This window comes from Ascochyta rabiei, chromosome 2 (assembly GCF_004011695.2).
Source record: "Ascochyta rabiei chromosome 2, complete sequence".
In the NCBI taxonomy this organism is placed as follows: domain Eukaryota; kingdom Fungi; phylum Ascomycota; class Dothideomycetes; order Pleosporales; family Didymellaceae; genus Ascochyta; species Ascochyta rabiei.
Window position 1 is genome coordinate 836,835 of NC_082406.1, and position 27,855 is coordinate 864,689.

General features: G+C 53.1%; 7 protein-coding genes across 7 annotated transcripts, besides 7 other annotated features; 5 read left to right on the top strand and 2 right to left on the bottom strand.

The window, feature by feature from the left end:
• Positions 1 to 1,055: 1,055 nt before the first annotated feature.
• Positions 1,056 to 6,613, top strand: EKO05_0001202 (uncharacterized protein; the record flags this gene model as incomplete). The annotated part of the gene is made up of 8 exons (XM_038937564.2): positions 1,056 to 1,294; positions 1,345 to 2,182; positions 2,233 to 3,893; positions 3,949 to 4,272; positions 4,440 to 5,057; positions 5,219 to 5,996; positions 6,047 to 6,370; positions 6,440 to 6,613. The coding sequence occupies 8 exons, from the start codon at positions 1,056 to 1,058 to the stop codon at positions 6,611 to 6,613; spliced, it is 4,956 nt and encodes a 1,651-aa protein (XP_038801958.2).
• Positions 6,614 to 8,726: 2,113 nt separating this feature from the next.
• EKO05_0001203 (uncharacterized protein) lies at positions 8,727 to 11,075 on the top strand (the record flags this gene model as incomplete). Its single annotated transcript, XM_038944922.1, has 1 exon — positions 8,727 to 11,075. One exon carries the CDS (start codon positions 8,727 to 8,729, stop codon positions 11,073 to 11,075), a length of 2,349 nt encoding a protein of 782 aa, XP_038801959.1.
• Positions 11,076 to 11,257: 182 nt separating this feature from the next.
• Positions 11,258 to 11,295: a tandem repeat.
• Positions 11,296 to 12,879: 1,584 nt separating this feature from the next.
• Positions 12,880 to 15,062, bottom strand: EKO05_0001204 (uncharacterized protein; the record flags this gene model as incomplete). Its single annotated transcript, XM_038937404.1, has 7 exons — positions 12,880 to 13,682; positions 13,735 to 13,948; positions 13,997 to 14,244; positions 14,300 to 14,426; positions 14,475 to 14,736; positions 14,786 to 14,819; positions 14,870 to 15,062. The coding sequence occupies 7 exons, from the start codon at positions 15,060 to 15,062 to the stop codon at positions 12,880 to 12,882; spliced, it is 1,881 nt and encodes a 626-aa protein (XP_038801962.1).
• A 1,728-nt stretch (positions 15,063 to 16,790) lies between these two features.
• On the bottom strand, positions 16,791 to 17,847 carry EKO05_0001205 (uncharacterized protein; the record flags this gene model as incomplete). The annotated part of the gene is made up of 2 exons (XM_038937290.1): positions 16,791 to 17,756; positions 17,818 to 17,847. The coding sequence occupies 2 exons, from the start codon at positions 17,845 to 17,847 to the stop codon at positions 16,791 to 16,793; spliced, it is 996 nt and encodes a 331-aa protein (XP_038801963.1).
• A 922-nt stretch (positions 17,848 to 18,769) lies between these two features.
• Positions 18,770 to 19,869, top strand: EKO05_0001206 (Glyoxylate reductase; the record flags this gene model as incomplete). The annotated part of the gene is made up of 3 exons (XM_038937327.1): positions 18,770 to 19,190; positions 19,236 to 19,717; positions 19,768 to 19,869. The coding sequence occupies 3 exons, from the start codon at positions 18,770 to 18,772 to the stop codon at positions 19,867 to 19,869; spliced, it is 1,005 nt and encodes a 334-aa protein (XP_038801964.1).
• Positions 19,870 to 20,813: 944 nt separating this feature from the next.
• On the top strand, positions 20,814 to 22,705 carry EKO05_0001207 (uncharacterized protein; the record flags this gene model as incomplete). Its single annotated transcript, XM_038937546.1, has 6 exons — positions 20,814 to 20,906; positions 20,959 to 21,353; positions 21,402 to 21,802; positions 21,860 to 22,017; positions 22,080 to 22,322; positions 22,376 to 22,705. 6 exons carry the CDS (start codon positions 20,814 to 20,816, stop codon positions 22,703 to 22,705), a joined length of 1,620 nt encoding a protein of 539 aa, XP_038801965.1.
• Positions 22,706 to 23,597: 892 nt separating this feature from the next.
• Positions 23,598 to 23,634: a tandem repeat.
• Positions 23,635 to 24,425: 791 nt separating this feature from the next.
• Positions 24,426 to 24,461: a tandem repeat.
• Positions 24,462 to 24,578: 117 nt separating this feature from the next.
• Positions 24,579 to 24,670: a tandem repeat.
• Positions 24,671 to 24,848: 178 nt separating this feature from the next.
• Positions 24,849 to 24,920: a tandem repeat.
• Positions 24,921 to 25,088: 168 nt separating this feature from the next.
• EKO05_0001208 (uncharacterized protein) lies at positions 25,089 to 27,836 on the top strand (the record flags this gene model as incomplete). The annotated part of the gene is made up of 2 exons (XM_038937389.2): positions 25,089 to 27,582; positions 27,634 to 27,836. 2 exons carry the CDS (start codon positions 25,089 to 25,091, stop codon positions 27,834 to 27,836), a joined length of 2,697 nt encoding a protein of 898 aa, XP_038801966.2.
• Positions 25,490 to 25,534: a tandem repeat.
• Positions 25,708 to 25,784: a tandem repeat.
• Positions 27,837 to 27,855: the final 19 nt, after the last annotated feature.

The following is a 27,855-nucleotide window of genomic DNA, read 5'->3' on the forward strand; positions in this document are numbered from 1 at the left end:
CCGGTTCACGATGTTGGCAAGGAGAGTCGGAAGACAGCCAGATCAGAGGGTGCGAGCATGGGGTGGCCTAATGGGCTTTGTCGAAGCAGGCTGCTAGGGAGTTCAGTCTAGAGTCAATTAACAGAAGGACAAACGCATCGGCACCGAATAGAAGAAGAAGCATGGTTTCGTCTCGTTGAGGTTCTGTGCAAGCAAGCTAGCAATTGCCTCAAGAGGTTGCTAAAAGGGCTGAGGTATAAATCAGAAATTCGACCTTCCGTATGCATTGCGTTACTGCAAATAATGTTGCGGCAAGGACGAGAATGGCAGATACCTCATTAGAACGGTCGAATTCAAACTGGAGGTCTTTTTGTGAGCGCACTATGCCGCTATCGATACACCAAAAGTTCCTTTCAGCGCGGTAGATGCCTTAGAACTGACGATTCAACGGTACGACGATTGTATCATCACGTCTCTTTCTGGTTGGCTTCCGCGGCATTACTCATATTCTGGTGCCGTTCATTTCTCAGTTGGCCATCTGTGGATGCGCGCATGGTTACATCATATTTACTGAGAATGCAATAAGATAGGAGACTGTAAAACTGAAGGTCAGGAAACAGGGCTGTGCGTTTTGCCCGTTGCTAAGCTGCCACACTGCGAACCCTGAAACAACAATCCGCCCCCACCTGCGACAACACAACTCATTCTGCCGTCCCCGCTTTGGTCAACTCGGTTGGCCATCCCGCGGACTGAAAGACTGAGGCGCTTCGCCGGTTGCCTGAGAATCGGGGCTGAGCTTCTGTCGCTTGCTGCCGCCTGCGATGTTTCGAATCCATGCGCCAATGTGGCACGGCTGCGGAGGCGCGTAGTCACACTGACACCTCGATAGCATACTTTACGCATCGACAGCTGCAAATTAGTGATTTCCATGTTCATATCTATTCCCTCCCGCGTACTCGTACCATTTCAGAGTCCAACTGTTGATTTCCAAGTAGATTGAAGGTGTTGTACGGATTCGAGTGTTGCAAGAGTATCTCACCTACAATCGCTTTTCCTGTTATTGCCTGGGAACTATAATGGAAGACCAGGCTCCTGGTGCGTTTGGGAGGCTATACGATGTCTATACAGAGCTCGGAACGCGTGAGCCTTCCACTCTGGAGCAAGCGCAAGCTGTCATCGAGTACATACGGACAGAAAAAGGGTACCTAGACAAGGATATCTTGCGTGAGCTTGACACAATCTCCCCAAGAAATCGAGAGAGACTTCTCAGGATCGTACAGCTCAAGCAAGAATCTGAGGCGGCATACACCACAAGGTAGGCGAGTTGAGGTAAAGATGTAACCTACCATATCTGACAAATTGCAGTATCTCAGAGCAACTGTACTCGTCCAAGTACCGCTTCTTAAACGAATTAGTTCAGAATGCGGATGACTCTTCATACCGCACCGCAGAGAAGGGTGGAGTGTCGCCGTACTTGCGATTCGAGATCACTCCAGACGTGTTCATCGTTGAAACAAACGAAGACGGCTTCACGAGGGCAAACATCGAGGCCATCTGTGCGACCGGGAAGAGCTCGAAAAAAGCTTCCCAGAACGACGATCACATTGGTGAAAAAGGCTTCGGTTTCAAATCAGTCTTCTCTATTGCTGAAGAAGTTCACATCCAGTCAGGGCTTTGGTCCTTTGGATTCAAGCATTGCAAAGGGCAGCGCGGGTTAGGCATGGTCACACCTTTGGACATTCCGCCAGAGGTTCTGCCCGGTGATGTAACGACAAGAATAACGCTACGATACTCCAGCCAAGCTAAAGACCAGTATGAGAGATTGACTGCGTCGGTCAGGCATCTACCCCATACCATGATCATGTTCATCCAACGAATCCGAACATTCCACGTCGCCATTACTGACGGCCAATGCGAGAGGTGGTCTACAAGCAAAGAATATGACTCGTCAAAGTCACGATGTACTATCACCAAAGTTCACAGAAAGAGCGACGCAATGGACGCGAAAACGTGGACGTTTCTGCTGTTCAGCAGCATCGAGAGATACTTACCGGCAGATGAGCGTCGCAAGAACCGCACAGAAGCGAAAATCGAGCTTGCTTTTCCCATCTATTTAGTCGAAGACAAAGAGGAACCCGAAGTATTAAATATGGGCCAGCACGTCTTTGCCTACCTGCCGTTACAGAGACTGTCACAAATGAAGGTTAGTGTTCGAGAATGTTGATGAACCAAGGCTAACAGTCGTTTGCCCAGTTCCTCATCCAATCAGACTTTATCACAGCAGCGAACCGGGAGACTGTGGCCGACTGTCCTTGGAACGACGCGATTTATGAAGGTGTCGCGCAACTCTTTGTCAGCGCAGTCACTGGAACCTTTGCGCAACCGGACCATCCATTGCGGCACTCCTGGCTTGAATACCTGCCTATGCAATCGATGGACTTTCCATGGAATCAGCTGACTTCTTCGATCAAGAAGTCAATCACGGAGTCACTCAGGTTGAAACCTGTCATCCAATCCCGAGAGCAGAGACAATTCAAGGTGCCTTCTCAATTCCGAAATTTGGTCTACTCCACCATGCACAATAATGAGCCTCTTCTGCCTGACCTAGCAGACGAGTTATACATGTCCAGTGGATACGCAGATAAACATAGGAATTGTTTCCATACACTGGGTGTTAAAAATGTGACCTGGGAAGACGTCATCCGCTTGCTTAAAGCTGACGTTGTGAGATTGTCATCGAGGCTTAAGAGCAAGCCAGCAACAGACCCGTGGCATGAAACCTTTTCCGACCTTATGATTCAGCCCTTCGTAAATCCTTCTTTATGGCACCTTCAGGATCAAATCAAGCCGCTGGCACTGCTTCCATTGTCAGGCTCACGCTCGTGGACCGGTGCCCCTGGAGTGAGTGTGGGTGGCCCTAGGAATGTTTATTTCGCATGCGTTGGCACAACGCCAATACCGAAGCCCCTGCCGTTGAGTGTTCTTGACACAGTCGCGTCTACCAATCCGAAGCGTAGAGCATTTGCTAAGGCGATGGGAGTCGAGGAATGCTCCAAAACCACCGTGTTTGCAGAAATTTGTAAGCGACATTGCGAGACATTCTCAACACCCGTTATCGAAAATGATCAGTTCGTATTCCTGTACCGCCAGCAATGCAACGTCGATGACATCAGGGGATGGGTGAGAGTACCCTTGACCGCGGGTGGTACAGCGAGAGCCAAAGACACCAATCTTTATTTCGCTTCGAGTGGGGAATTCGACATGTTCAAGCTTCTTCCGAAGCAAAATGCAACTGCAAAATTCTTGGCATCATCTCTATTCGATGCGCAGTCGCCGAGTACATTAGTCAACCACGAGGACTGGGAGACGTGGCTCGCTCGTGCGACAGGCGCAAGGTACTTCCCACCGCTATCGAATACAGAGACTAGGGGTGGTGGCCTGTTCGGCAGCTTTTGTCGAGTCCTTTCACCGGAAGTGAGAGACGTTGCCAAATACAAACCACGAAAGTTTCTGGGGATGCTCAAAGCCCATTGGAACGTGTACCAACAAGAGTCTCACTACGTCGAAGAGGAGTTGAAAAAGTGCAAGGTGCACTGCAGATCCGGCAATCTGGTTCCACTGCATACCGCATACCTACCAACGAAAGAGGTCATTGAGACGATCAACGATCTCGGTATCTCTGGAAGCACTATACCTCTGCTCAGCGTGTCTGATAGCGCATTGGATGGATTGGCCTACCAATCCTGGAGGTTCTTGGAAGAATTCGGCGTCAGCCCAAAGCCAGACATGGAGTTCTACGTGCTAGCTTTGCAAGCAATCGCTTTAGGTCCTGCCCAGACTGACTCCAGCACCGTTACGCGGATCTACACGCGCATGGCTGAGATGGCTACGGTACAACATCATGAGAAACTTCGGTATGATATTTTTAACGCACAAAATCTATCGACGATCATGCTAATCGAGTAATAGCAAAGTATTCGATGACACTGGTCGTCCGACAATCTGGGATAAGCATTGCAGCGCATGGACAATCCGCAGTAAGTGCATGACAGATGGTCCAGACTTCATCACCTTCAAATCCGTCTTGCAACGCTCGTATCGAGATAATAGCCTCGTGCACGGGTTTTTCACGACGGTGCTTGGCATCAGCACGTGGACGATGCACGATGTTATTCGAGAGCTCGAAACGCGACAGTCTCGCAACCATATCCCCGCGAGAACTTCTGAAGCACAGGACATCTACGAATTCATGCTTGAAAAAGCTGGCAGTGACACTGAATGGCAATTGATCAAGTAAGTCAGCTTTCACCTCTTCTTCTGCAATTTCCATATCTAGTCGATGAGACGACGGTATGATCCAGCACGCGCCGTAGTGCTCCTCTCATTGCACACATTGGCTTAAAAAGCTCAAAACAATGTTACTTTTGGCTGGGAAATCACATGCTCATATCTCTTTCTAGGGCAGCATTCTCAGAGAAGAGGCTTGTGCTCGGCGAAAATGGCGCCTGGCACGCCTTGGGCACCTGCCTTTGGAGAAGTCCTTTCGCGCTTGCCGACTTCCAAGATCTCTCAACGATGTACCCCAACCTGGAAACATTCTTCGTCCGCAAGCTGGGCGTCAAAAAAGCTAGCCCAAGCATGCTTATCAACGAGGTCAAGCGCATGGCAGAAGAGCCGCAACCGCGCGTTCAAGATATTCGCGCTCGCTTGGTTGAGATTGGTACGATGCTTACCAAGATATCAGTTGATGACAGTGTGTCTCGTGCCTTGGAAAATCTCAAAACAGTCGCCTTTTTGCCAAAGAAGCAGAGTGGAAGACCTTCGGTGCTGGTAGGGGTGACAGCAGATTTTGCAATTTCCGATCATGCGCGATACGGCGAGGCATTTGCCGCGGAGGACATCCTGCTTGACTTCCAGATACACGAGGCGCAGATCATGCATACTATGTTTCGACATTTGGGCCTGACTCACCGGTATCTCTCGACAGGAGTCAAGGAGGTATCAGTAGTTGGAGATGGTGCAACCGAAGACGAAGAGCTGTCAAGGCAATTGCAGTCAAAAGCATACGGCTTATACTGGTGCGTATATTTCTTTGTTCCAAAACTTTGATCAAGCCAAAAACCTGTCAGATCTTCAGCGCATTCCGAAGCTACTTGCCCGCAGCCCTCTTCAAGGTCGCTACTCTCAACGACCAAGTGTATTGCACTCAATAAGTGTTATGTACACTGACAGTGAACAGTTGCGCTGCAAAGTACAAAAGCAATCAAGCCCTACAAGGACAACGCTTACTGTATACACAACTGTGTGCAGTGGTCGTATCCACGTCCAGCGATATATCAACCAATTTGGTAATTTCTCTACTCTCTGAGTCGATCAGCGTCCGAAGCGACAGATCATTTATTAACCATAAAGTCCTTGGCGAAAAAATCACAATTTATGTGCCGGAAGATCAACGCGAGCGCCGGTCTTGCTATCGATCGCAGCTACCAAAATTACTGGCAAGCATATTGGGCGTTGGTGAAGCTGCTACTTTTGACATTTCTTGTGTCGTCTCAGCTAGCCCGCGGGATCTCGAGGATATTCTCGAGGAGCAGGATATCCCGCAGGTTGAGTGGATTCCAAAGCCAGTATCTGCGATACCGGAGAAACCGGAGGAGGTTGAGCAACCGGGCACTACTATCGCACTGGCCGACATTTGCGAAGTGCAAGCTATACCGGTCGCATTTGACGTCATTACACCCAATGCGTCGCATTCACGCCAGGGATATGCACGAGTGAGTGCTAGTCCGCCTGTAATCGCTCCGAACGTGAAGCTACCATACTTCCCTGAATTGGTCGAGCAGGTTGTCAGGGTTGCTCGACGTGTCGGCCACAGATACAGGAATCCGAACGGTCCGGCCACCCAAGCTGGAGATGACAACCAACTGCTTCGTTACTTCGACCATCTGACCACTTTCGGTAGCCGAGAGACCGACTCCTCCCATAACCGAAAAATCGGCGCTGTTGGAGAAGGCTATGTAAGTCAACCATATTCACGCAGCATACTCCAGACTAATCCCCCATCCAGGTCTTTACCCTCCTCTCAACCCTCAACCTCCCTAATTTCAACGAATCCAATTGGCCGAGCACAATACGAAGCGAACTTACAGGCCGTTTCGGTTTTGAAGATCTGACAGCATGGCATGGACACGAGACTTCTGATCTCGTGTACAAGGATGATACTGGTGCTTTTACTGAATACCTGCGCAATAACTGCGTAGGCGGCTTTTCGCCCTGGATTTTCGAAACACGAAATATGCAAACGTCGCCAGTTGAGTACTACCTTGAAGTCAAAAGCACAACAGGTCGATGTGGAACGAGGTTCTATATGAGCGGGAAGCAATACGAAAGGGTACGTCAACTTAGGCGCGTGGATGTGCGCGAGGTTAGAATGGAGAATTATGCTAACTGAAGATGATAGATGGAGAGTATGGCCTTGGATTTGCCCAAATCTAGGAATAAGGTATATGTCATCTTGCGCGTGTACGACATGTTAACGCCGGATGTCGGGTTGGAAATCTTTGTGGATCCGTTGAGATTCAAGGGCACGAAGTTGGACTTCGAGACGGAACAGTGGTATGTAAGTACGAAATGATTTTTTCTGCTGGGCTGCTCTCCATATATGGGTGTTGCATGACTTCACAGTTGCTGCACCAGGAGCGAAAGAATCGAGGAATTATTCTGTCATCCTTCTCCTTCGATTGGGTTACAGTACTTGCTCTTCATCAAAATACACAGTATACCAAGCTGCCTCAATGCCAGCGAAGGCACTTTCACCGCCGTTACGCAGCAGATACCCATCGTTACTGAGATCGTATTCCTGCACGCCAAATCAGGATGCTGAGCTGAAGGGCTGCGGGTCCCTCTAGAATGCCTGCTTTGGGCGCTCGCCTTTGATTGTGAAACCTGCATTTAGGCCAAGGAAAAAAACCCTACACGACCTTCCTTGGTTAGGACATTATCAGACATACGACTAATCATAGGATGCTGATCCGACGGGGAGAGATGGTCGCTGAGGCTCTGAAAATTGGCAGAAGGTAAACCTTTTATTTGAATCATCTCGACTGGGTATCAAGACGTCTCAAAAGCCGCGAATTCCAGGTCTTCATCAGCAATAAGTGTTTCCAATTTAGTGACTTAGCCAGTCTCACCTCACAGCACGTCGATTGCAGGACCAATAAGACAATGTAAACATACAGTCGAGATTGGCCAGTGAAAATCTTCCCGTGAGCAGTCGTCATTACCACTTGATCCTCTCCTTTTATTTTGCCTCTTTGCAAGGACCACTTGGTCCCAAGTACGTAGTAGTCCCCTGTCAAACGGTAACAAAAAAACTTAGTGGGGCGGAGATGACACAAGTGCAGCGACATACCCAAGCTCATGATGGTTGCTTAGAGCTGGGGGCTGGAAGGTCCCCCTCTGCCCCACCTCGTTCAACTGTGGCTGAAGACTAAGCGGACCTCACTCCAGACAAATCAAGTGCAATTCTCGACTTCTGAGCAGCAAAAGCTGCACACCATCATTGTGGGGTGTTTGGAAATCTACCGTAGTTGGAATGGATAGGTGTGATTGAAACTAAGCGTTTTGGTGTAGTTTTGGGCTCGCCGTCTCCATAGGTATTTGTTCCGCCAAGCAGAACGCGCCTCATGGTCACAACACAGCGTCGAAGGAGACACGACCCTTTGTACGCAAACAACATGGCAGAATGTATGCGGTCCGCAGTTCTATACTTTTTGTGGTCATCAATTTGCTAGGATACTGCGTTGTCTTCGAACTTTGGCCTGGACATGTCCGTAGGCTACTTGGGCTCAACCACGTATCAAGTCCAATAGCCAGGAGATCCTTGTCCTCCATAAATATACTTGAATCCTTGGAACTATAATTGAAGCGACCGCTTACAGTCCGGGAGAGAATCGCTATGGGAACGATGAGCGTTTGTGTTGCAGAATTGTGTCAGGTGTCGGAGATTCTACGCAAAGACATGCAGTATGTTGGAAGACGTTGGCAACAGGAAATCGAGGTTCATCTGCGTCGCAAAGTTGAGGTCAACATACTCAATTTACTTACATTCGATATCCCACGCAACTTAGTGTACAACGGAAGCAGGCAAAGAAGTGTCGTTGTTAGAGGGGATAGGGGATGATAGACCTGCGAAAGGGTGGGGACCGGGGAAGTGTTGGTACTGTACGGAGCGACATACACCTGGAAGGTCTGGCTGTCCAAGGACACACGAGGATCCAAAGAAGCGGTTGAAAGACACCAGGAAGGTCGGTGGCTGAAGGAGTCGAGCTGAGGACAGGGATCTGTTCAAAGCGACCAAAGTGGTATTTGAAGACTGAGTCGTTTTGTGAGGTGCTCGAGCACTGAGCAAATCGACTCTCGAGAGCATACGAGACTGTGCTCCTCTGGTTCAAACTTGATATACTTGATGATCAGCTTCTTACCTTCACTTCTGCGTCAGAAGCCGCGCAGAGCTGTCCTTCACCTTGCGACATTAGCAGATCGCTTCCTCGTTATTGTGGTCGCCAGACAATAGCAAAGAGCAGTGGCTGGGGACTCAGCAGTATCACAAATCAAACCTTCTGTCTCTCACCCCCTCTCTTGTTCCTGTTGTCTACGTGTTTTCCTCACATATCTTTGTTATTACAAACCCTTTGTTCTCATCACTACCGCGGCCGGTCCGTAAACTCAGCTTCCTCATCGCCGTCATGTCCGACTCCAACCCGTTCGCCTTCACGGGACTCAATGCTCCCCAGTTCTCCTCTTCCGACGCCAGTCTGCGGGCGGAGCTGGCCAGGTCGAGGCAGAACGTCACAATGCTGCAGCGCGAGGTACAGACCCTGAAAGACGCAAGTGGCATAGCGCAGGCGCTAGCGTCCGCCAAGAACCAAGTCCAGGAGGCTCAAAGAGAGTCGAAGCGCGCCCAAATGGCTGAAAAAATCGCCCGTAAGGCTCTGGCATCTCTCAACAACATGCGCAAAAACGAAGACGAGGTATTTAGTACGTCGGATAAGTCGGATGAGTTGAAGTCGCTTCGGCGAAGGGTGGGGGAGCTGGAGACGCAGCTGTCCGAAACGGAGACGCGGCTGGCCGAAACGAAACATGATCTTGTGGCATGCCAGGGTTACCTTGCTAAAGATGAGGACAGCTTACGAGCCCAATCCGAAGAAGCAGACAGTGTAAAGAAGCAGTTGCAACGAAAGCTTCGGGACGCTGAAGGTGGCCTCACCAAGGCCAATGCAGAAGTTCGACAGCTCAACGAGGAGGCTGGTGAGGCTGAAGTGGAGCTTGAAGAGTTACGCAAAGACAACCCTCGACTTGAGAAGGCCCTTGACGATCAGAAGAAAGTTGTAGCCGAACTGAACAACATCAACGACAATCTGGTCGCCGACCTTGTACAAGAACAGGCTCAGCGCAAAGCCCTCGCTCGCGAACGCGATGGTTTCGAAATAAAGCTGGCGGAGACACTGCTAGCCTTGAGAGAGAGAGGAGAGAGCGAAGCCGAAGCCCGCAATAACTTAGCTTTGTTCGTGGATGAGATGGAGCAGACCGCCCATGGAACGAACAAGCGCATGGAAGAACTCCAAGTTCAAATGGATACACATAACCTACAAGTCCACGACTACGAGCGCAAAGTGGCCCTCAAGGATGAACGCATCGCATACCTTGAGCGAAATAACGAGGTGCTCGAGGACAGGCTTCAGGAGACGAGTGCGCACCGCCCTGTAAACGACCGCATCCTCTGCCCGCCTACATATCGCAGTGTTAGCAACTTCAGCCACTCCTCGATGGCTGATGAGCTAGGGCTGTCGTCGGACGCTGAATTCGATGATTATGAGTCTGTGTATGCTCGCTCTGATGACGATGAGCCTGCTGAGATGTCAGTCGATCTTCAGCTATCGGGCGTGCGCGAAATCATTGGTATCGCACCTCACAATACTCCTACGCCCAGTTCAACGTGTATCAGCGATACTGCATCTACTTCTACGCAAAAACAGCTCTGTGGCTCCTCCCTTATCGAATTCTCCCCTGTCAGCAATGTCCATAGCATCGAGCCTGTACAGACTGTCGATCTTACTTTGTCAATGTATGACGAAACGGTCGCATGCTTCTCGCCGAGCGATCCCGCCGCCCTCAAATTCTCTCTGTACGTAGAGATGGTAGAGTGCCTTTCACCCATCGAGCCCAAACTTCCATTGTTTGCTCACTCCAGCATTCACGAAGCCCTGGACTATGCTCCGGCCATGTTCACGACGTCAATACCCGATTCTCCAGCCGAGCCATCGAGACTATCTTCAAATCTCGATGAGTTGCTCAACTATCCCCCAGTTGAGCCCACTCCTCCAACTCCTCCTGCTACACCAGAGGCAGAGTTTCTCGGTCTGCATGTGATCGAACATGCCAGCTTGAGCCTTGAGCCGATCAATCCACGGCACGTTAAGGCACCATCCAGTCTCAGGGACTCGCCTATCGAAAGCTCTTTGCAGAAACTCCTTCCTGCTCAGGCTCCGATGAACGACGCAAAGCGCTACGATTCGGTCGTCACTGCCGAAGCTTCGAACGCATTTCGACGTAGACGTAGCCCTCTCAACCCAGTCGCCAGGCTTCGCAATCATACAGATACCAACGTTGTAGACGATCTTTCGAGAATATGGCCTCTCGCAGACGGAACGCAGGCCGAACCGTCGTCACCGCAGGGCCCACCACCCAGCAGCCCTCGTGTTCACTACATGTTTGTACAGAACAACGAACTCAGCTCGTTCTTCCACTATCTTCTACACACCATCTTCGTCTTCGTCTGTTTGTATTGCTGGACTATCAAACACAAGCTCTACTCCTGGGAGCACGCGAACGGCGTAGGTTTCGGCGAAGGGTACGGCAACGTCCATGACCGCTACGGCAGTCCTTACGGCAACGGACACTACCTCCTAGGCATGCTGCCCATCAATCTTCTCAGTGCAGACAGTTTGTTGCCAGAGAGAGCTGTCGTCGCCATCACCAGTACTGTGAGCGCGTTGGAGAACTGGGTCGGGCTTGGACCTACGCCACTGTGTTGAGTTACCATGACTTGCAGGAATCCACCACAGTCAGTATTTTCATGTGTAAAAGCAGAATTGATGCCCGAAGGATTGCACGCAAGCAGATGGAATCTTGAGTTTCATGGTCATATTGATATGATGGCCTGCCAAGGACATATCTCATAGGGGCCATGGCTTTGCATAGGTGGCGTTTTCTCTGTTTCTCACATCTGCCTTCTGCTTTGGCTTCTCCCTGTCTTTTCACATCTCGATACTCTGTTTCCTTCCTGATACCCCAAATCTTCGATTGAGCGAATAAATACCCCTTCCTACTTTCTCGTGTAATAGTCGTTAGCATTTCCTCAGTCGGTGTTGTACAGTAATTTTCCTATATACAGTAGTAGCTAATGTTGTCCATGGGCACAGCTAAAGACGTTCTTGTTCTTGCTCCAGGACATTCGATGTGCGATCTTATACAAGAGCGTGCTGTGATCATATTCATTATGGTAGATTACAACCTCAACATGCTTACCATGTATACAAGCTTTACGAAATTCCACACAAAAAGTCAAGTATCTGTTTAGCTGCCTGCCAGCCTCGTAACGACAGGCATCTTCCTCACGCACTCCGTTGCACCGCTCTCCGTAGCGTCCACCAGCCACCTAGCTAACGAGCTCCTATTCGTATTCATGGTCCAACCCTTCGCACCAAGCGGTCCAATATACAGCTTCCTGCCCTCCCTGCCCTTCCGCCAATTGTCTTTTTCACTCTCACCAGGAATAGCAACGATTCGAAAAACGGTCCAATCGAGATCCTGCGCCTCATTCTCCAACAAGTCTGCAACGTTCATGATATTGCGGTACACAGCCCGGGCAAAGAGCTTCATGAAAGCAAGAACAACAGGCGTCATTAGCGTCCACGAATCATCCAGTTTCTGAATCGCCATGGTGCCTATCAAAGAGACCCTCTCGACTCCGTGGTCCCTCATTGCAGGGATGACGGTATTGCGGTATATATCGGCGTACAGTGATGGCGCGATATGGGTATCTGAGATCTGAGCGCCAAGGTGCGATATGACAGTCGAACAGCCCGCGATTGGTGTAGAGAAAATCTTCGAGTCGTTCATCTCGTCCTTGATTACCGAACAAAGAGGTTCGAGGATAGGTCGGTGGGTATCCCCGTCTGGATGGAATACCTCATCGTTACACAACAAGGTGATGCATACAAAAGTATTGGAATCGCGATCCAGAACGTGTTCGATAGACCACGACAATCTATCAGTCAATTCGCCTCGTCACTATACGCAGTCTGTATCATGTTAAAGTACAGAGGCACTGTCAAATACTCCGATGAGAAAAAGGGTACGGGGTTCATCACCCTAGAAAACGGAAAGTCCACTGTCTACATGCATCACAGCGCCATACACGTAAGAAAGCGCTACCACAATCCAAGTGTACGCGATCAAACTCATGTTTCTACAGGACGATGGCGTCAGTATCCTCACCGCAGGGCCGCCAGTCGAGTTCGAAATTCTGATAACAGCAAAGGGTCCTGCTGCAATCAAGGTTTGAACTGAAACCGGGAATTCGAAGCTTCGAGGGCAGGTAGAATGTGGACATGATCACGTCGAACGAATATGATGATTTTTCTTTTGGCCTGCTGATTCCTCGCCAAAAATTGACGATATGTTGCCGCAAAGAGGTCTCCTATATAATCTTGAGACTTTCCCCTTAACAGTCGCGAAGAGAACTGTTTTATTGCCTTCTACGCAAGTACGAACTATGCTGATCGAGCGCGCACCAAATCACATCATAATCTTTAAGCCCGCCGACAAATGTCCACTTCAACCGCGGTCTTTTGCTTTCACACTGGCCTTGATGATGTCCGCCGCCTTCTCAGCAATAGCATAGACAGTAGTCATGGTGTGAGTCGCCGGCAGCATTGGAATCACACTCGCATCCACAATCCTCAGTCCGTTGATGCCATAAACTTTCAAGTTGCCATCCACGACACCACCCTCTTCTCTCTTGCCCATCTTACAGGTTCCGGCAGGGTGCCACACTGTGCTCGCGCCACCCCTCACGAACTGGTCAATGTCCGCATCGCTGGTCACATTGGCACCAGGTACGACCTCAAAGGGGTTGAGTTCGGCAATCGCGGGCTGCGAGACGAGTTTTCGCACAAAGCGCACGCCTTCGCGTAGCAGGGCCGTGTCGATTGGGTTGCGGAGGAAACCGGCATCGGCAATAGGAGCGTCGAATATGCTACTCGAGGAGGCTTTGACGCTGCCGCGGGAATAAGGGTGTTGGAGTGCAAGGACAGCTAAGCCATCTTGAAAGATGACCTCCATGTAAGCCGCGTCTTTGGCTGTGAGTTTAGCGTTCAGCGAGGCGTACTGGGCCTCGTAGCCAGCAGCGACTTCTGAGGGAGTGTTCGGCGGCAGGGATACAGAGGCCTTGGATGTGGTGGCCAGAGTGTGAATTGAGGCACTAGCGTTGGAGTAAGTGGAGAGAGGGAGGAAGAGCAGGAAGTCTCCCGTTGGCGACGCCAGGGGACCACCCTTTTTGGCATCGTATTGTGCTCGGGCTTCGGCGGCGAACGTTGCGTTGGAAGTTAGCTCGCTGTTGATGGCAACCGTGGTGTTGACTACGTTTTTGCATTAGCATGAATGTATGAATCATTGGACCGCAACACATACTGGTGTTAACGACTGCAAGGAAGACGTGGTCGTGTAGGTTCTGACCGACTGCAGGAAGATCAAGAACAGTGGGAACATTGATTTTTGACAGAAGTGCCGAATCGCCGATGCCAGAAAGTTGCAAGAGCTGGGGTGTATGCAAGGTTCCAGCGGCAAGAATGACTTCTCGCTTTGCATTGATAGTCTGAAGTGACGCGTCGGCCGAAGCGGCAAACTGTGTTTCATCAGTCTCGGAACAGTGGGTGGCTTGAGCTATGCCTACCTCGACACCATGAGCCTTGAGCGTGCCATTGCCGCCTGAGGTCAAAACTCTAGTCGCTTGCTGACCAGTGATCAGATGGAGGTTCTGTCGTTTTGTGGCCGAGTCGTAGTAAGCTTCTTCTGCGGAAGAACGTTCGTACTCAGTAGGGTCCATGTTGTGTGGGCAGAAGTAGCCACCGATTGCGTTACCACCAGCTTGATCCTTGGTGATCGGAATATTGAGGCTCTTGGTAGCTTCAACCAAATTTTCTGTGTCGCCGTCAGCTCCAGATAGAAACGAATATAACGCGCGTCTGTCACTCACTGGTTGTAGGCCAGAAGAATGGAGAGTAAGTCGAGTGCATCAAGCCCTTGTAGCCGTGCGCATTTTTGTCCACCGTTATGCTGTATTCCTTCTGGATCTTCTCGGTCGGCGGCGTAAAGATCTCGTTCTGCAATTATGAGCGTTTGGTGCAGACCAAGTTTTGAGGAGAACATACCTTCTTGAAGTAAGGCAGCAAGCTGTTCCAGTTCCATCCTTTATTGCCGAGTGTCTCCCAAGTATCGTAATCCGACTTGGAGCCGCGATCGAAGACCATGCGATTGAGCTTGGTGGAGCCACCAACGATCTTACCTTGAGCAATGGAAACATTGCGACCACCCAGATACTCGCTTGCGGCATACGTAATGTTCCAGTCGTATTTAGTGCCAATAGCTCCACCAGCAAGACCGGGAATTGTAACGAAATCTTCGTTCTGGTCACTATACGCCAGTCAGTAAAGCAAAATAGATCTGGATTCGGCAGTCTTACAGCTGACCAGCTTCAATGACCAAGACAGTGGTGGCTAACGATATGTGAGTGCTGGCTGATGCGGGCGCTCCTACTACAACATACTCGACTGCTCTGACAGACGGTTCGCGACAGTCAGACCAGAGGCACCGCCACCAACAATTACATAATCGTACTCGCTGAGGAGCTCGTCTGCACGTGACACAAGATGTCCATTGAATAGAGGGTGGGCTAGAGCGGTGGATGCTGACAGTGCAACTGTCCACGACAAAAGGCTACACTTCGCCATCGACAACATGGTGAAAAATAATAGAAAGGGGTAAGGATTGTGGGAAGGTTGCAGTGCTCAGCTGCAATGTCTAGCTCTGTCATGGCCGTGCATATAGGGCGTCTTTATACATCTAGCATTGCAATCCGCCGTAATGCAACCGACAGGGCGGCTTGTCTATGCCCGCGTTGGTGAGGCCATTGCACCTAAGCGAAGGCGTCCAGATCATGGCCGCTGTATCGCCTGCGTCTTGCTCATGGCACCATCAGATTCGAGGTTCTTCACTGAACCGTAATAACGCCGCCCATGCGTTCGCAGCATTCACAACTGCCGGTACGGGTTACTGGTAGATTAGTTCCAGGGGCTGTGCTGCGGGAGCGCGAATCAAAGCCACCGAATAAGACCGAAACGCAACAAGCAAGGCTGACGTACTTTAGGTTCTCGAAACAAAAGCAGGGATGAGCGCGATGCGAGCAACCGAGGTTGTCGGTTCTACCGTCACGTGCAGTCACGGCTAAATGTCTACGTGCGTTTAACTGTGCGGTATCCGACGTAGTGTAGCCATTTCTGAACTGCTTTGTAAACCAATCCGGGACCAAGTCTTATTAAACAGCGTCTTGGTTACCTTCCGCAAAAAGCTGGTTTGTTCTGCTGGATATTACCACTGGCAGCGAGTTCATTGAAACTATTGTTACCTTGAAGTTCGGAGATCGGCGCCTGAGAGCCAGTGACCTCTCGACCCGGCTCATGCACCGCAAGCTCGGCCTGCTTCACACGGAACACGCCTCAATACTTTCTCTAGGCAACCATAAAGCCGATTACAATGGGTACGACGGCAGTAACTCCAAGCCTCTGCCATCAAATAATTCAGATAACAGTAAAAAAGTGTTAAGGGTGTTGCCAACCTGACTTCCAGACTTGACCTAGAGTATAGACTGTAGGGTCGGTTTAAACGCGCGGAAGCTCCTCCAGAATTCAGGCCGAAACTGATCCGCTCTTAGTGCACTATGGTAAGTCTGTTGCAGGGATATCCTGCCAAGCACGAATTCTATTGGGCTTGATCCCCGAATTAGCGGAATGTAAAAAGACGACATGCGCTAAAGTTTAAACAAGGGAGTATAGTGGCCTCCAGGTCGAACGCGGTATGCGGTAGCGAGTAGTCTGCGGTTGGATTGGCGCTTTTGCAAAATATGAAAACGGCATTTAAGTTCAATCGCAGAAGGCTAGGTACCAACGGCATCATGCCACGCTAACCCAAAGGCTTCTTTGAAGATACTAGAAGCAGCCTCGCTGGCTTCTCGAGCGTCCGGGCTGCATGGCCCGGTCCGGATAACGACATCAATCGAGATGCTCGTACTGGCTTTAAACTGGAGGATGTCTTAGCCGCCCAGTATCAAGCTACCAGAGAGGTCCCTTCATCGAGGTAAACAAAGAGAGGAGAAGAAGAAGCGAGGTGGGAAATGAGTTACGCTGTACAAATTAGCAGAGGCCGGCAAGCAGTGGAGGTGCGGAGTCTCTATCCAGCCTGAACATACCTTCCACCAATTAAGGATCTTTTCAAGCAAGCCTTGATGATTGATAACTTAGACACACTTACATACACAGATTAGAAAGTACTATTCTTGCCGAATTGCTTAGTTACAGGACTTTTGTTTCACATCCAACGAAGATGTCAATTACTTGTCATTACCCCAATAAGTCGAGGTTGAATTCCGAGCTGCACGTGAGCCAGTGGTCTAACTGATATTCGAGCTATATTTATCTTTCTCCTTCTGAGATCTCGCAAGCCTCGACTCTGAACATGCCCTCCACAACCGGACAATCCCGACCCCATTTTGCAAGGGCATCTCGGACCGCTTCTTCCACGCTCGTCATCTCTACACCCACAAGGTCGTTCTCTGTCAGGTGACTGAAATCGCCCCCGCTATCTTCTTCGTAGAACTGGTTGCTGACTGCCAAGCCTTTCATAGCTTTTCCTTCCTCCCCTCTTTCCAATGCGATTATTGCGTGTTTGTTGATCTTTGCCACATCGACAGTCTCAATTGTAAACTCACTGTCCAGAGCAGACTGGAGAGCAGCCAAAAGTGTGTTCTGGGTAAGCTCGCCCTTAGCGAAAGGACATATGTAGACTGGTCGATTCGCAACAGCATCTGGGCTCCTTAACATGTTCCCTGCAGCTCGTGCAATGGTTGGCAATGGCGTCCAGAACAGCGGGTTGTTTCCCGTCCCATAGATCCGCGCCTGCCGAGTCGCAATGTCAAACCCAGCAGGCCCTTTCATGAGCCACAAGTCGAAGAACGGTCCGCCGTTCAGACTTGTCCAGGTGATTCTTCCTGCCGCAGCGAGCTCTCCCAGATAATCTCGAATTCTGAACTTCGCACCGATGTAAGCTTCTGGCATACGGCGATACTGTGGACTCGTAACGTGTCCGACAAATTCGTTCGCGAAGAAGTACTTTACCCCTGCTGCTACAGCAGCATCGATGATGAGCTTTGATTGGTCGTATTGAGTGGCACCGCCGGTGATGCAGTTCACAATTGTATCTTGGCCGGTGAATGCCTGGATGAGGGCCGATAAAGAAGTGTAGTCCGTGGTCTTGTGGGTGATGTTGAAAGGCTTTGATGGAACATAAGTCGAGGTGGGCCGCGTTATGGCTGTGATGTTGAAGCGTTGACCATCTTGTGAGAGCTCATTGATGATGGCATTTCCGACATTTCCCCCAGGCTACTCGTCAGTTGATCAGATGCGAGAGAGGAAGGGGCCGCAGCGTGGATGTCTGACTCACTCCAAGAATGGCGATGTTCTTGAGCTCCATATTTCCGTTACGTCTCGAAGATGAACAGTGTTTGGTAAATCCTGATATTGATACAGGAAATACATGAGAGAATGAGACATGTAATACTTGGTCCTTTATCTACGATTTGATGTCTTCAGATTTGGCTTGGGCGTGTTGTGACGGGTCGTCGGCACACATCATCGCCCGAGATGTGGTTGCCTGACGGCTGCCTATCCAGCCTCCACGCTGCAGGCACCAAGGCAACAGCTGCCTAATGCTTCGCGATGGCTTGGGATAAGTATGAACTGATCCCAGAGCTCTGTATATGTTGAACTTCGAGGTGGTGCGGAGAAGACGGTGGGTTAGCGCTGTTTACGTACGATGTCGGGGCAACGGAGAGGGGCTTGCGGCAAGTAGACCTAGAAGTTCAATTGCCGAAGAGACTGACAGCCGGTGTTCAGCCTCGATATCGTCAACCTCTTTTAGACATTCAGTCCAGTTGCAACATGGTAATTCGGTGTACAGGATTGTGGATGCTTGTTCGATGTATGACGTAGTTTTATTTTGGTGGGGCAGCTGCGAGGGAACTTACGACCCCGGAGCAACGCACAACACCGAAAGCTCTCGTGCAGTAACTCTGTGTAATAGCGCCATGTTTGGTCAATCGAGACCTTGGAACTGTAAGCAAACGTCCTGTTGCTTCAAAGCGGAAAGTTTCCACATCCAGATAGCTACTGTGCAACGGCAACTCGGTCCGAGATACGCCGGGTAAACGTTGCTTGAGGCGTGTTCAAGAGGGAACAATTGCCGCTTGTCGCAGTAAATACCTACTTATTCGCGGAGCAAGAGGCTAGTCTTTTGCTTCCACACCGCTGCAGTGACGACCTGCTTGAGCTCCTCCTTCTCGCTCCCCCTCCAAGCTTTACTTCACTTTTCTTCTTCACGATACCCTTTTATAACAATGTCCGAGCGCGCAGCTCTTCTAATCGGCGCTCTCGCCCACACAAGGAAAGAATGGGAAGAAGTCGCACAGGTTGCGTCGAAACTGCATGAGTACACCAAGGGCGACCGTGCAGACTTCATCAAGAGATGCAAGGATGGTGAATTCGACGGTGTGTTTGCTCTCTACCGCAGCAATGATTCCAATCCTCTCACTGGAGATTTCAACGAGGAGCTTCTGGACGTGCTACCAAAGAGCTTGAAATTCGTCTGCCACAATGGCGCCGGTTACAACAACATCGATGTAGCAGCGTGCAGCAAGAGGGGCATTCAGGTGTCGAGCACACCGATCGCGGTTAACGATGCTACCGCCGACGTGGCAATCTTCTTGATGCTAGGTGCACTCCGCAACATCAACCAGTCGCTCCAGGCAGTAAGACAAGGTTAGTACGCCTGCCGTGCACGGAAGATGCTACTGACACAAGAAGGCAAATGGCGCGGCAACTTCGCCCTCGGTCACGACCCTAAGAACAAAACACTCGGTATCTTGGGAATGGGCGGCATCGGTTCAGCGGTCGCAACCCGCGCGAAAGCATTCGGCATGAAGATTCAGTACCACAATCGCAGACGGCTGCCTCCCAACGAGGAGAATGGCGCGACCTACGTGACCTTCGAAGAGCTGCTGAAGACATCAGACGTTCTTAGCCTGAATCTAGCGCTCAACCCCAAGACGAAGCACATTATCGGCAAGCCGGAGTTTGGCCAGATGAAGGATGGCGTCATAATAGTGAACACTGCGCGAGGGGCTCTGATTGACGAGGCGGCGCTGGTGGACGCGTTGAAGAGCGGCAAGGTCTGGACAGCCGGGCTAGATGTTTTTGAAGAGGAGCCCAAGATCCACCCAGGGCTGCTGGAGTGTGAGAATGCAGTCCTGCTTCCGCATGTTGGAACAGCGACATTTGAGACACAGGTAAGTTTGGCTGGTAAATTCACACGCAAAATTGATGCTGACTTCTTAAGCGCGATATGGAGCTACTAGTGCTGGAGAATTTGACTTCGGCAATCAAGGATGAAAAGCTGATAACGCAAGTGCCGGAGCAGAAAGACAAGGCGAACTTGTGACCTCGATTCGCGTGCAGTACGAACCTGCAGACAAGGATGAGCGAACACATCTACGCCCATCTCGTGACCATACATAGATGAATGAAACATGTACCGGCATTTACGAACATTCCCCACACTGTCACGCTGAAGCGGAGGGAAGATCCGGGGTCGGTGTTTGAGATGATGTGGAGAGGAAGAGAACGCCTCCCGCACGCGCTCCGCCGCGGCAACTTCGGCGTTTGAGGTTGTATTTCAACAACACGGGAACTAGTTCAAGGTACCCGGGCGACGACAGTGAATTCTCTGCGGGCATTCATATTTGTGAAGAGTCGAGAAGGAGGCTACATCAACCATACCGCTGATATCGAGGTGGAAGAGACTCGAGGCGGGAGAGACTCAAGGAGGAAAAAGCTTGGGTGTTCCCAACGAGCCAAGAGGCCAAGACAAAGTTAACTCGCCAACCAGGTGCCTCATTCTGACCAAGCAACGCCAGACGGAATCAAGCAGCCAGCCTCCAAAAACCTGCCAGGTTGCTCTCGGCTTTGTTCCGAGCGCAGTCGCCGTATGCTTGGTTCGATGCAGAGCTATGCAACGTTATCAACAGCTATGATGAAACGTCGGGATTTTTCTTACGATGTCGGCATTTGATGGTTTGACTGGAGGAAGAACTGCTCACCGCAGATGCTGCTCCACTGCTTGGAGACCCCACAGCATTCCCCACGTCATGTCGCTTTCGCGCTATGCTATGCCGACCCACCATATGGAGTAGTGGTCTAGCGTTGTCGTGCAACTTGCCGGAGAGCGGAATATAAATCCTTGACGCTGTCCCTTTGGTGTTTGATTGATCATCACGCTCTGCTTTCGCAATCAACTTGGCTGTTCGCTGGCTCTTGTCGCCATTCACTGCGTGACTTGAAGACGTTTTCAACCAGCTACCAACGTTGCCTCGACACTCTGCAACCATGGCAAAGTTTGACCTCTCTGCGGTATGGCGCGATATCGTAGCCTACCGTCGAGCCTACGTCCTCACCCTAGTGGCGTCCTTTGGTGGCATGGTAAGTGTGACACCTACAAGGGCTGCACGTTACGAAACTCACCACCACACAGCTCTTCGGATGGGACACGGGCCTAATCGGCGGCGTGCTGACCATGGACGCATTCCAAGAGTCTTTCGGGCTCGATCCCCACAGCGGTGACTTCGCCAATCTGCAAGGCAACATTGTGTCGGTGCTGCAAGCAGGGTGTTTCTTCGGCGCTCTGGCGTCGTTCTACGTCAGCGACACGTTCGGCCGCAAGTGGGCTCTGATCATCGCGGATCTGATTTTCATCCTCGGCTCGCTGATTCAGACGCTCTGCGCGCTGGGCACGAAGAGTCTGGCGCAGCTGTACGTGGGACGCGTCATTGGCGGGTTTGGAGTCGGCCTCATCTCAGCTGTGGTACCCACGTATATCTCTGAAAACGCACCCAAGGAGATCCGTGGACGCTGCGTAGGGACCATGCAGTAAGATATCCCGATGCGCTGACCGGCTGACTAGCGCTAACCTTTAAGACTTTTTAATGTGACTGGAATTTGCCTTAGTTTCTTTGTGAACTATGGAGTCGAACTAGACATCACCAGTCGTTACAACTCGGCCAAATGGAGGATTCCATTCGCGCTGCAAATGTTACCCGGCGTGCTGCTCCTGGCAGGCATCTTCTTCCAGAACGAGAGCCCGCGCTGGCTCGTGGAGAAGAACCGCATCGCCGACGCAGCGCAGGCACTGGCGCAGGTGCGTGGCAAGTCGACCGAGGACGCAGACGTGGTGCAGGAGCTCGACGATATCATTGCCGATTTCAACGGCCACGAAAAGATGTCCATGGTTGCGCAGGCCAGGTTGGCTTGCTCGAGCAAGAAGATGTTCTACCGCTCTTCGTTCGCCGTCATTCTCATGTTCTGCCAGCAGTGGACGGGTATGTTGAGCTCTTTGCAGAAACGGGAGACGGTTGTCGCTAACGCAGAGCTTGCAGGTACCAACTCGATCAACTACTACGCTCCGCAAATCTTCCAGCAGATTGGTTTGGTCGGCAACGCTTCGAGGCTGTTCGCCACTGGCGTATATGGTATTGTGAAGATTGTGGTGACGGCCATTGGCCTGATGGCTTTCACTGAGCAGCTTGGGCGCAAGGTATGTTTCCAATCCAAATCCAGGTTCAGGGTGAATGAGCGAAAGATACTGACAGCCATCAGTGGTCTCTCTTGATTGGATCTGCAGGCCAGGCGTTTGCCATGTTCTACATTGGCGTCAACCAGGCCGTGCACCCACCCAGCGGTGCGCTGGACGGTAACGCCATCTTTGCCATCATCTGCGTCTACCTGTTTGTCGTCTTCTACTCGTTCGGCTGGGGCCCGATTCCGTTTGTGCTCTCTTCCGAGTGCGCGCCCAACCACGTGCGCTCGCTCATCATGGCCGCCGCGCTGATGACGCAATGGGTACGTAGCCCAAAATCTAGATGGAGGTTGTTGTGGTCTAACGTGTATACCAGCTGTTCAACTTTGTCATCGCCAAGATCACGCCCATCATGCTGGCGCCCAGCGGCATCACGTACGGCACGTTCCTGCTGTTCGGATCGTGCTGCATCCTCATGGGTATCTACACCATCTTCTGCGTGCCCGAGACAAAGGGCGTACCGCTCGAGTCGATCCACATTCTGTTCGAGGGCAACATTGTAGCGGGCTGCGTCAAGGACACGTTCCCCGCGACGTCGCGGGCCAAGAAGCTCAAGAACACGCACTTTGCCGACGAGGTCGAAGATGTGGATGGCGGGGCGCCTGGGAAGAATCGCAGGAGCGTGGAGCATGTCGAGACTGCGTAGAAGAGGGTGGACGAATGTAGACGGAGATTGACGTTCAACTCGGAATAACAAGCTGTTATTGCGCACTTGCACTGTTCCAAGCGCCATGCTTTTCGAAGAGTTGGTGGAAGTGAGTACCTTTATGACGTGAAGAAGACTAAGCTCTTTATAATAAATAACGTGCAGTATGGTAAGAACTATACTTCTTAAATAAGGGTTTATAAAAGTAAATGTCTTTTATAACATAAAGAGGAAGACTAAGCTCTTTGTAACGAATAACTTGCAGTATGTTAAGGACTATACTTCTTGAACAAAGGTTTATAGAAGTAAATGTCTTTTATGACGTGAAGAAGACTAAGGTCTCTTTGTAATCAATACCTTGCAGCAAGGTACTACCAGAACCAGCCTCTCTCGCTGCTTTACTTCGCCTCGCTGCTTTACTTCGCCTCACGATCTATGGCAGTCGGCGATGGAAGCAAGAAAAAGAGCGCAAATCGACCGAAGACACACACACACACGACCCTCTCGGTCCAGGGTGGCAGCCTCGAAGAAGCCAAGCAGCCTAGCAGCCAGCTCGATTCGGGTGATGTGGACTAGCAAGATGCCTGAAGACGACGTCGCACAGGATCCAGCATGACCTTGTGTGCATCAGCCATCTCAGACCACTGGCTGCTTACCTACTCGGCGGGTTACGAGGAGGATCCGCTTTTTCCCTTTTTGCATCTTCTTTTCTGGAAATCGGCAGGTGGATCCCAGGCTTCTCCCGGAAAGCGCTCTGATGATCGCGCACACGCGGCAGGTGAGCCACTCGGCGTCGAGGTAATCATGGCATTTTTCTTTCTTCTTCCTGCACGCAAACGAAGATGCCACGTCTCTGGCGCACGGAAGATCTGGTGCTGTTTTGGATGAGGCGTGCTTGCTTGCTTGCTTGCTTGCTTGCTTGCTTGCTTCACTAGGGGAGGCGATGCACTGAGCGGGCCGATGGTGTGGCGGTTGGGCGTTGGCATGGCATGGCTGTCCTGTGTTGGGTGGTCATGGAAGGGGAGGGAGGCCCAATGAGCCCCTTGGGCAGCGTGGACGGAATGAGGTGGGAGTTTGGTTCACGGCGGTGGGGCAACGGGCGTGGGTGTTGCTGTTAGCTGGCAGGACATGAGTGCGTGCTGGGTGCTGGGAAGAGCTTGCAGGTCTCTCTCGTGCTGGAAGAGTCGTACATGACATGGTAGGCATCTTGCTCGGCGCACGGAGAAGGGAGAAGGGAGGACGGAGGTGGCGCGCATGCACGGCAGCAGCTTAGGGTTCAGTGGCCTACCAGCAGCTATGCGTAGTGTTGTGTGTCTGTGCCGGTAGCGTCATGGCGCTGATCGCAGCTGTCATGCCCCACGCCTACACGCCCGTTGCAATGCAGCTAGCAGGCGGCACGTCGTTTTGCTGTTAGGGCCGCACAATTGGATGCGCAGCGGCCTCACAATCTCACGCTCGCAAATCTGACTCTCACGATACTCGTGAGCTTCCCGTCGTGCTGCCTCTCCACCTGCCTGGCTACCCACCTACACCCACCCCTCCTCGCGCCCTCGTTGCACGTCCTCGACAACTAGATCCCCTTTCGTCGTGCTCGCCGAGAACCTGTTCTGCGGCTGTCCGAGCGCTGCATCGTCCGGCGCCCACCCGTCGTCGATACACCACCGTGCCCCGCCTCATTTGGCAGCTCGTGCGCCCCTCGGCACGCGTGTGCCTGGGCTGACCCTGCTCTGCTCTGCCCTGCCCTGCCCTGCCCTGCGGCCCTCGAGTCGTGCAAGTCGTGCAAGTCCAAGGCTTTCAGGTCGTCCAAGTCACTCACCCAAGAGCGCCGCAAAGTTGGGCCGGATCGTGGCTCTCCTGCGCTTCTCCCTCGACGCCTTCCTTGGGCTGCCCTGTCATCCAGCCCTGTCACCCACTTTGCCCTGCTCGCGGCCCTGCCCTGCCCTGCCCTGACGCCCTGACGCCCTGAGAGGCCCCCCGGTCGCCCGCCGTCATATACCGGCAGCATGTACGTCGTCCTGCGGCACTGCGAGGTGTCTGGCTTGGTCTCTGATTTCGTCTCGTCTGCGCTGCCTCTCTTTCCCTGCTTGCCTTGCTTCTCCCGCTGACAGTCATGTTGGGCAGCGTCCTCTTCCCCTCGTCCCTCCACTCGCAGTCGCAGTCGCAGTCGCAGTCGCAGTCGCACTCGCTCTCGCACTCGCTCTCGCACTCGCACTCGACCAAGCCGTCGTCAGGCACGCGACGCAACACCTACACCGGCACCGGCGCACCCAGCCTGCCCCCGCGCCGCAACTCGCTGAGCACCACGCTCAACGCCTCCCTCAGCACCACGCCCGCAGCCCAAACGGCGCCCCTCCAGCTCAAGAGCGTCACCCTCTCCGGCGGCATGGACTCGCGATACCACCGCTCCTCGTCGCCGCGCCGCGCCTACAACCCGGCCCGCGCCTCGACAGGCACCTTTGCCGACCCCTACACCTCGTACGACTACTCCACCTACCGGCCCAGCTCCCCGCGCTCGAGCGCCGACCGCCTTTCGGGCTCCTCGTCCTCGCACCACCACGTCAGCCCACACGCGGGCTCCTCGTACGCCAGCTATGTCCCCAGCAGCTCCACCGGCTCCCGCGCGAGTGCCGCCAAGTACGACTCGTACGGCACCCGCCCGCGCCGCAACACCGAGGACCGCATGAGCCGCCCCAACGTCGCCTCGCTGACCTCGCTGCCCCTCCGCACCCCCTACTCGCAGGACCACCGCCCCTCGAGCCCCCTCACCCAGTCGCACGCCCGCACCGCCCACGCCCACGCCCACGCCCACGCCCACGCCCACGCCCACGCTGACACGTACATCACCCACGGCTCCTCGCACCAAAACACAGCCTCGAGCCACAAGAAGATCTACAGCGTCGACAGCAGCCACACCGCCAAGCTGGTCGCCGAGACAGACACCCTCGACTCGCCCCGCCACAGAGACAGCGGCTATGGCGTCGTCACCAGCGGTCGCAGCAGCTACCACCCGAGCAGCACCAGCACCGCCACCAGCACCGCCACCAGCACCACCAAGCCCTCGACCCGCCACGCCCACGCCGATCTGGGCGACAACGGCTACTCGTACACCGACCCCGCCAGCATGTACCGTGACACCGAACCCGCCTGGCGTCGCCCACGCGCCGGCAGTCTCGAACGCGGCCCTCGCCCCACCAGCATGGTTGTCGACCGCCCGCCCCGCAGCTCAACGCGCGAGCTCGGCCCCCCACCTTCCACGCGCGGATTCGACAAGATCAACACGGTCGTGCCCCGACATGCTGGCAGGGCCAGCTCCATCGAACGACGTGACAGGTACCAGGATCCGTACGCGTCGGATTCCGGCCCACACCGTTCGTCGTCGATGCGCCACGCACCAGCCGTCCACCAGGAGCCCCCACGTGAGGCGCGTCGAGCAGACACCTACGACGACTACGACCGGCGGGGCAAGGAGGTCGAGAACAAGCGCCACAGCACTGTCGACCGTGGCTTCGAAGACCACCAAGTAGCCTCGCGCGGCTTTGGCATCGCTACCGGCAACCCCAGCCTCGCCCACGACCAATACGCCCTCGATCGACAGCCGCTGTACGCCCCTCATGAGACACAGAGAGCCCCTCCGGTCGACCATGCACCCTCTGGCTACCACCCAGATCGAGGGGCTGAGGCTCGTCGCCCTGAGAGGCCCGTGTCGACCTACGATTCGTACGATGCGCCTCGCGCCGAACGCCCTCGCACCGAGCACAAGCGTGACGGCAGCCGGCAGGACGCCACCACCAACCGCGAAAGTCGCGCAGTCCCTGTGGCCGCTGGCGCTCTTGCTGGCATGGCAGCCACAGCCGGTATCGCTGCTGCGGCAGGCAAGGCCAAAGAGAGAGAGCGCGAGGAGCGAGAGTCATCAGAGGAGCGAGAGAGACAGAGGCGAAGAGAGTACGACGAGCGAGACCGACGCGATGGCCGCGAACGACGCGAGAGGGCACCTGAAGATCGCCGCGAGCCCGAGCGTCGTGAAGCTCTACCCCCTCCCCCACCACCGCTCCAGCCTGCTCCCTCCGTGGCCGCCCCTGCCTATGCCATGGCTCAAGAGACTGGCCGCCCCCTCTCACGTGATCGACCCTATCCCAACGAAGAGAACCCGCCACCGAAGCCTCCTCGCAAGACGTCGCCAGAGGGAAGCGATGTGGAGAGGCCTCGGCACTACGCTGAGCGTGACTCGGACCGCAGCCGGAAGGAGCCCGCGCCAGCAGTGGCCGCTATAGATCCAGACGAAGAGTACCGTCGCCGTATCGCCCAGGCGGAGAAGGAGGCAGAGCAGAGCCGCCGTGCTGCTGCTGATCGACAGGATAGCGACTCAGATGGTGGACGTGATCGTCGACGCCGCCGAGATCGAGGAGATCGTGAGCGGTCCAGGTCGAGGTCACGGGGCCGAGACGAGCGATCCCGTGCTTCCCCACCAGCCCAGTCACTCTCACGCTACAACGACCGCGGTCTTGTAGAGGAGCCCGAATCCGTCGACAAGCTCAACCCGGACGCACCCGGTAAGAGCGTGCAAATTGTTGTGCCTCGCAAAGACCAGTCGCCTCCCATCAAGGGCATCCTACGCAAGCCAACGGAGAAGTTCCCCGAAGACCCTGAGCCGATCCGTGAAGGCGTCGCTCCGCACAAGGACTCTCTCAAGGGCAAAGACATCCCTGTCGGCGCCCGCTGGACTCGCATTGACCGCAAGCTCGTCAATCCGGAAGCTCTCGAACGCGCCAAGGAGCGATTCGAAGAGCGCCAGGATTGCGTCATCGTGTTGCGGGTTTTGACAAAGGAGGAGATTCAGAAGCTCGCGGATAAGACGAAGCAGATCCGTGAGGAGCGAGGTATGTTGCATGCTCGAGGAAGCGATGGGGACCGCACTAACGTCTGAACAGAGGAAGAGTACGAGCGTGAGCGCCGCGATCGTGATAGGAGCCGTCACCGTAAAGACAGGGACGGTGAGGATCGCGACTATGACCGCGACTATGACCGCGACGGACGCCGTAGACGCCACGACGATGAGAGCGACTACGATGAAGTGCTGCGCGAGAGGGAGAGGGAGCGCGACCGTCCCAAGATGCTGGAACCTGCGAGGTGATTAGACAATGTGGATTCTG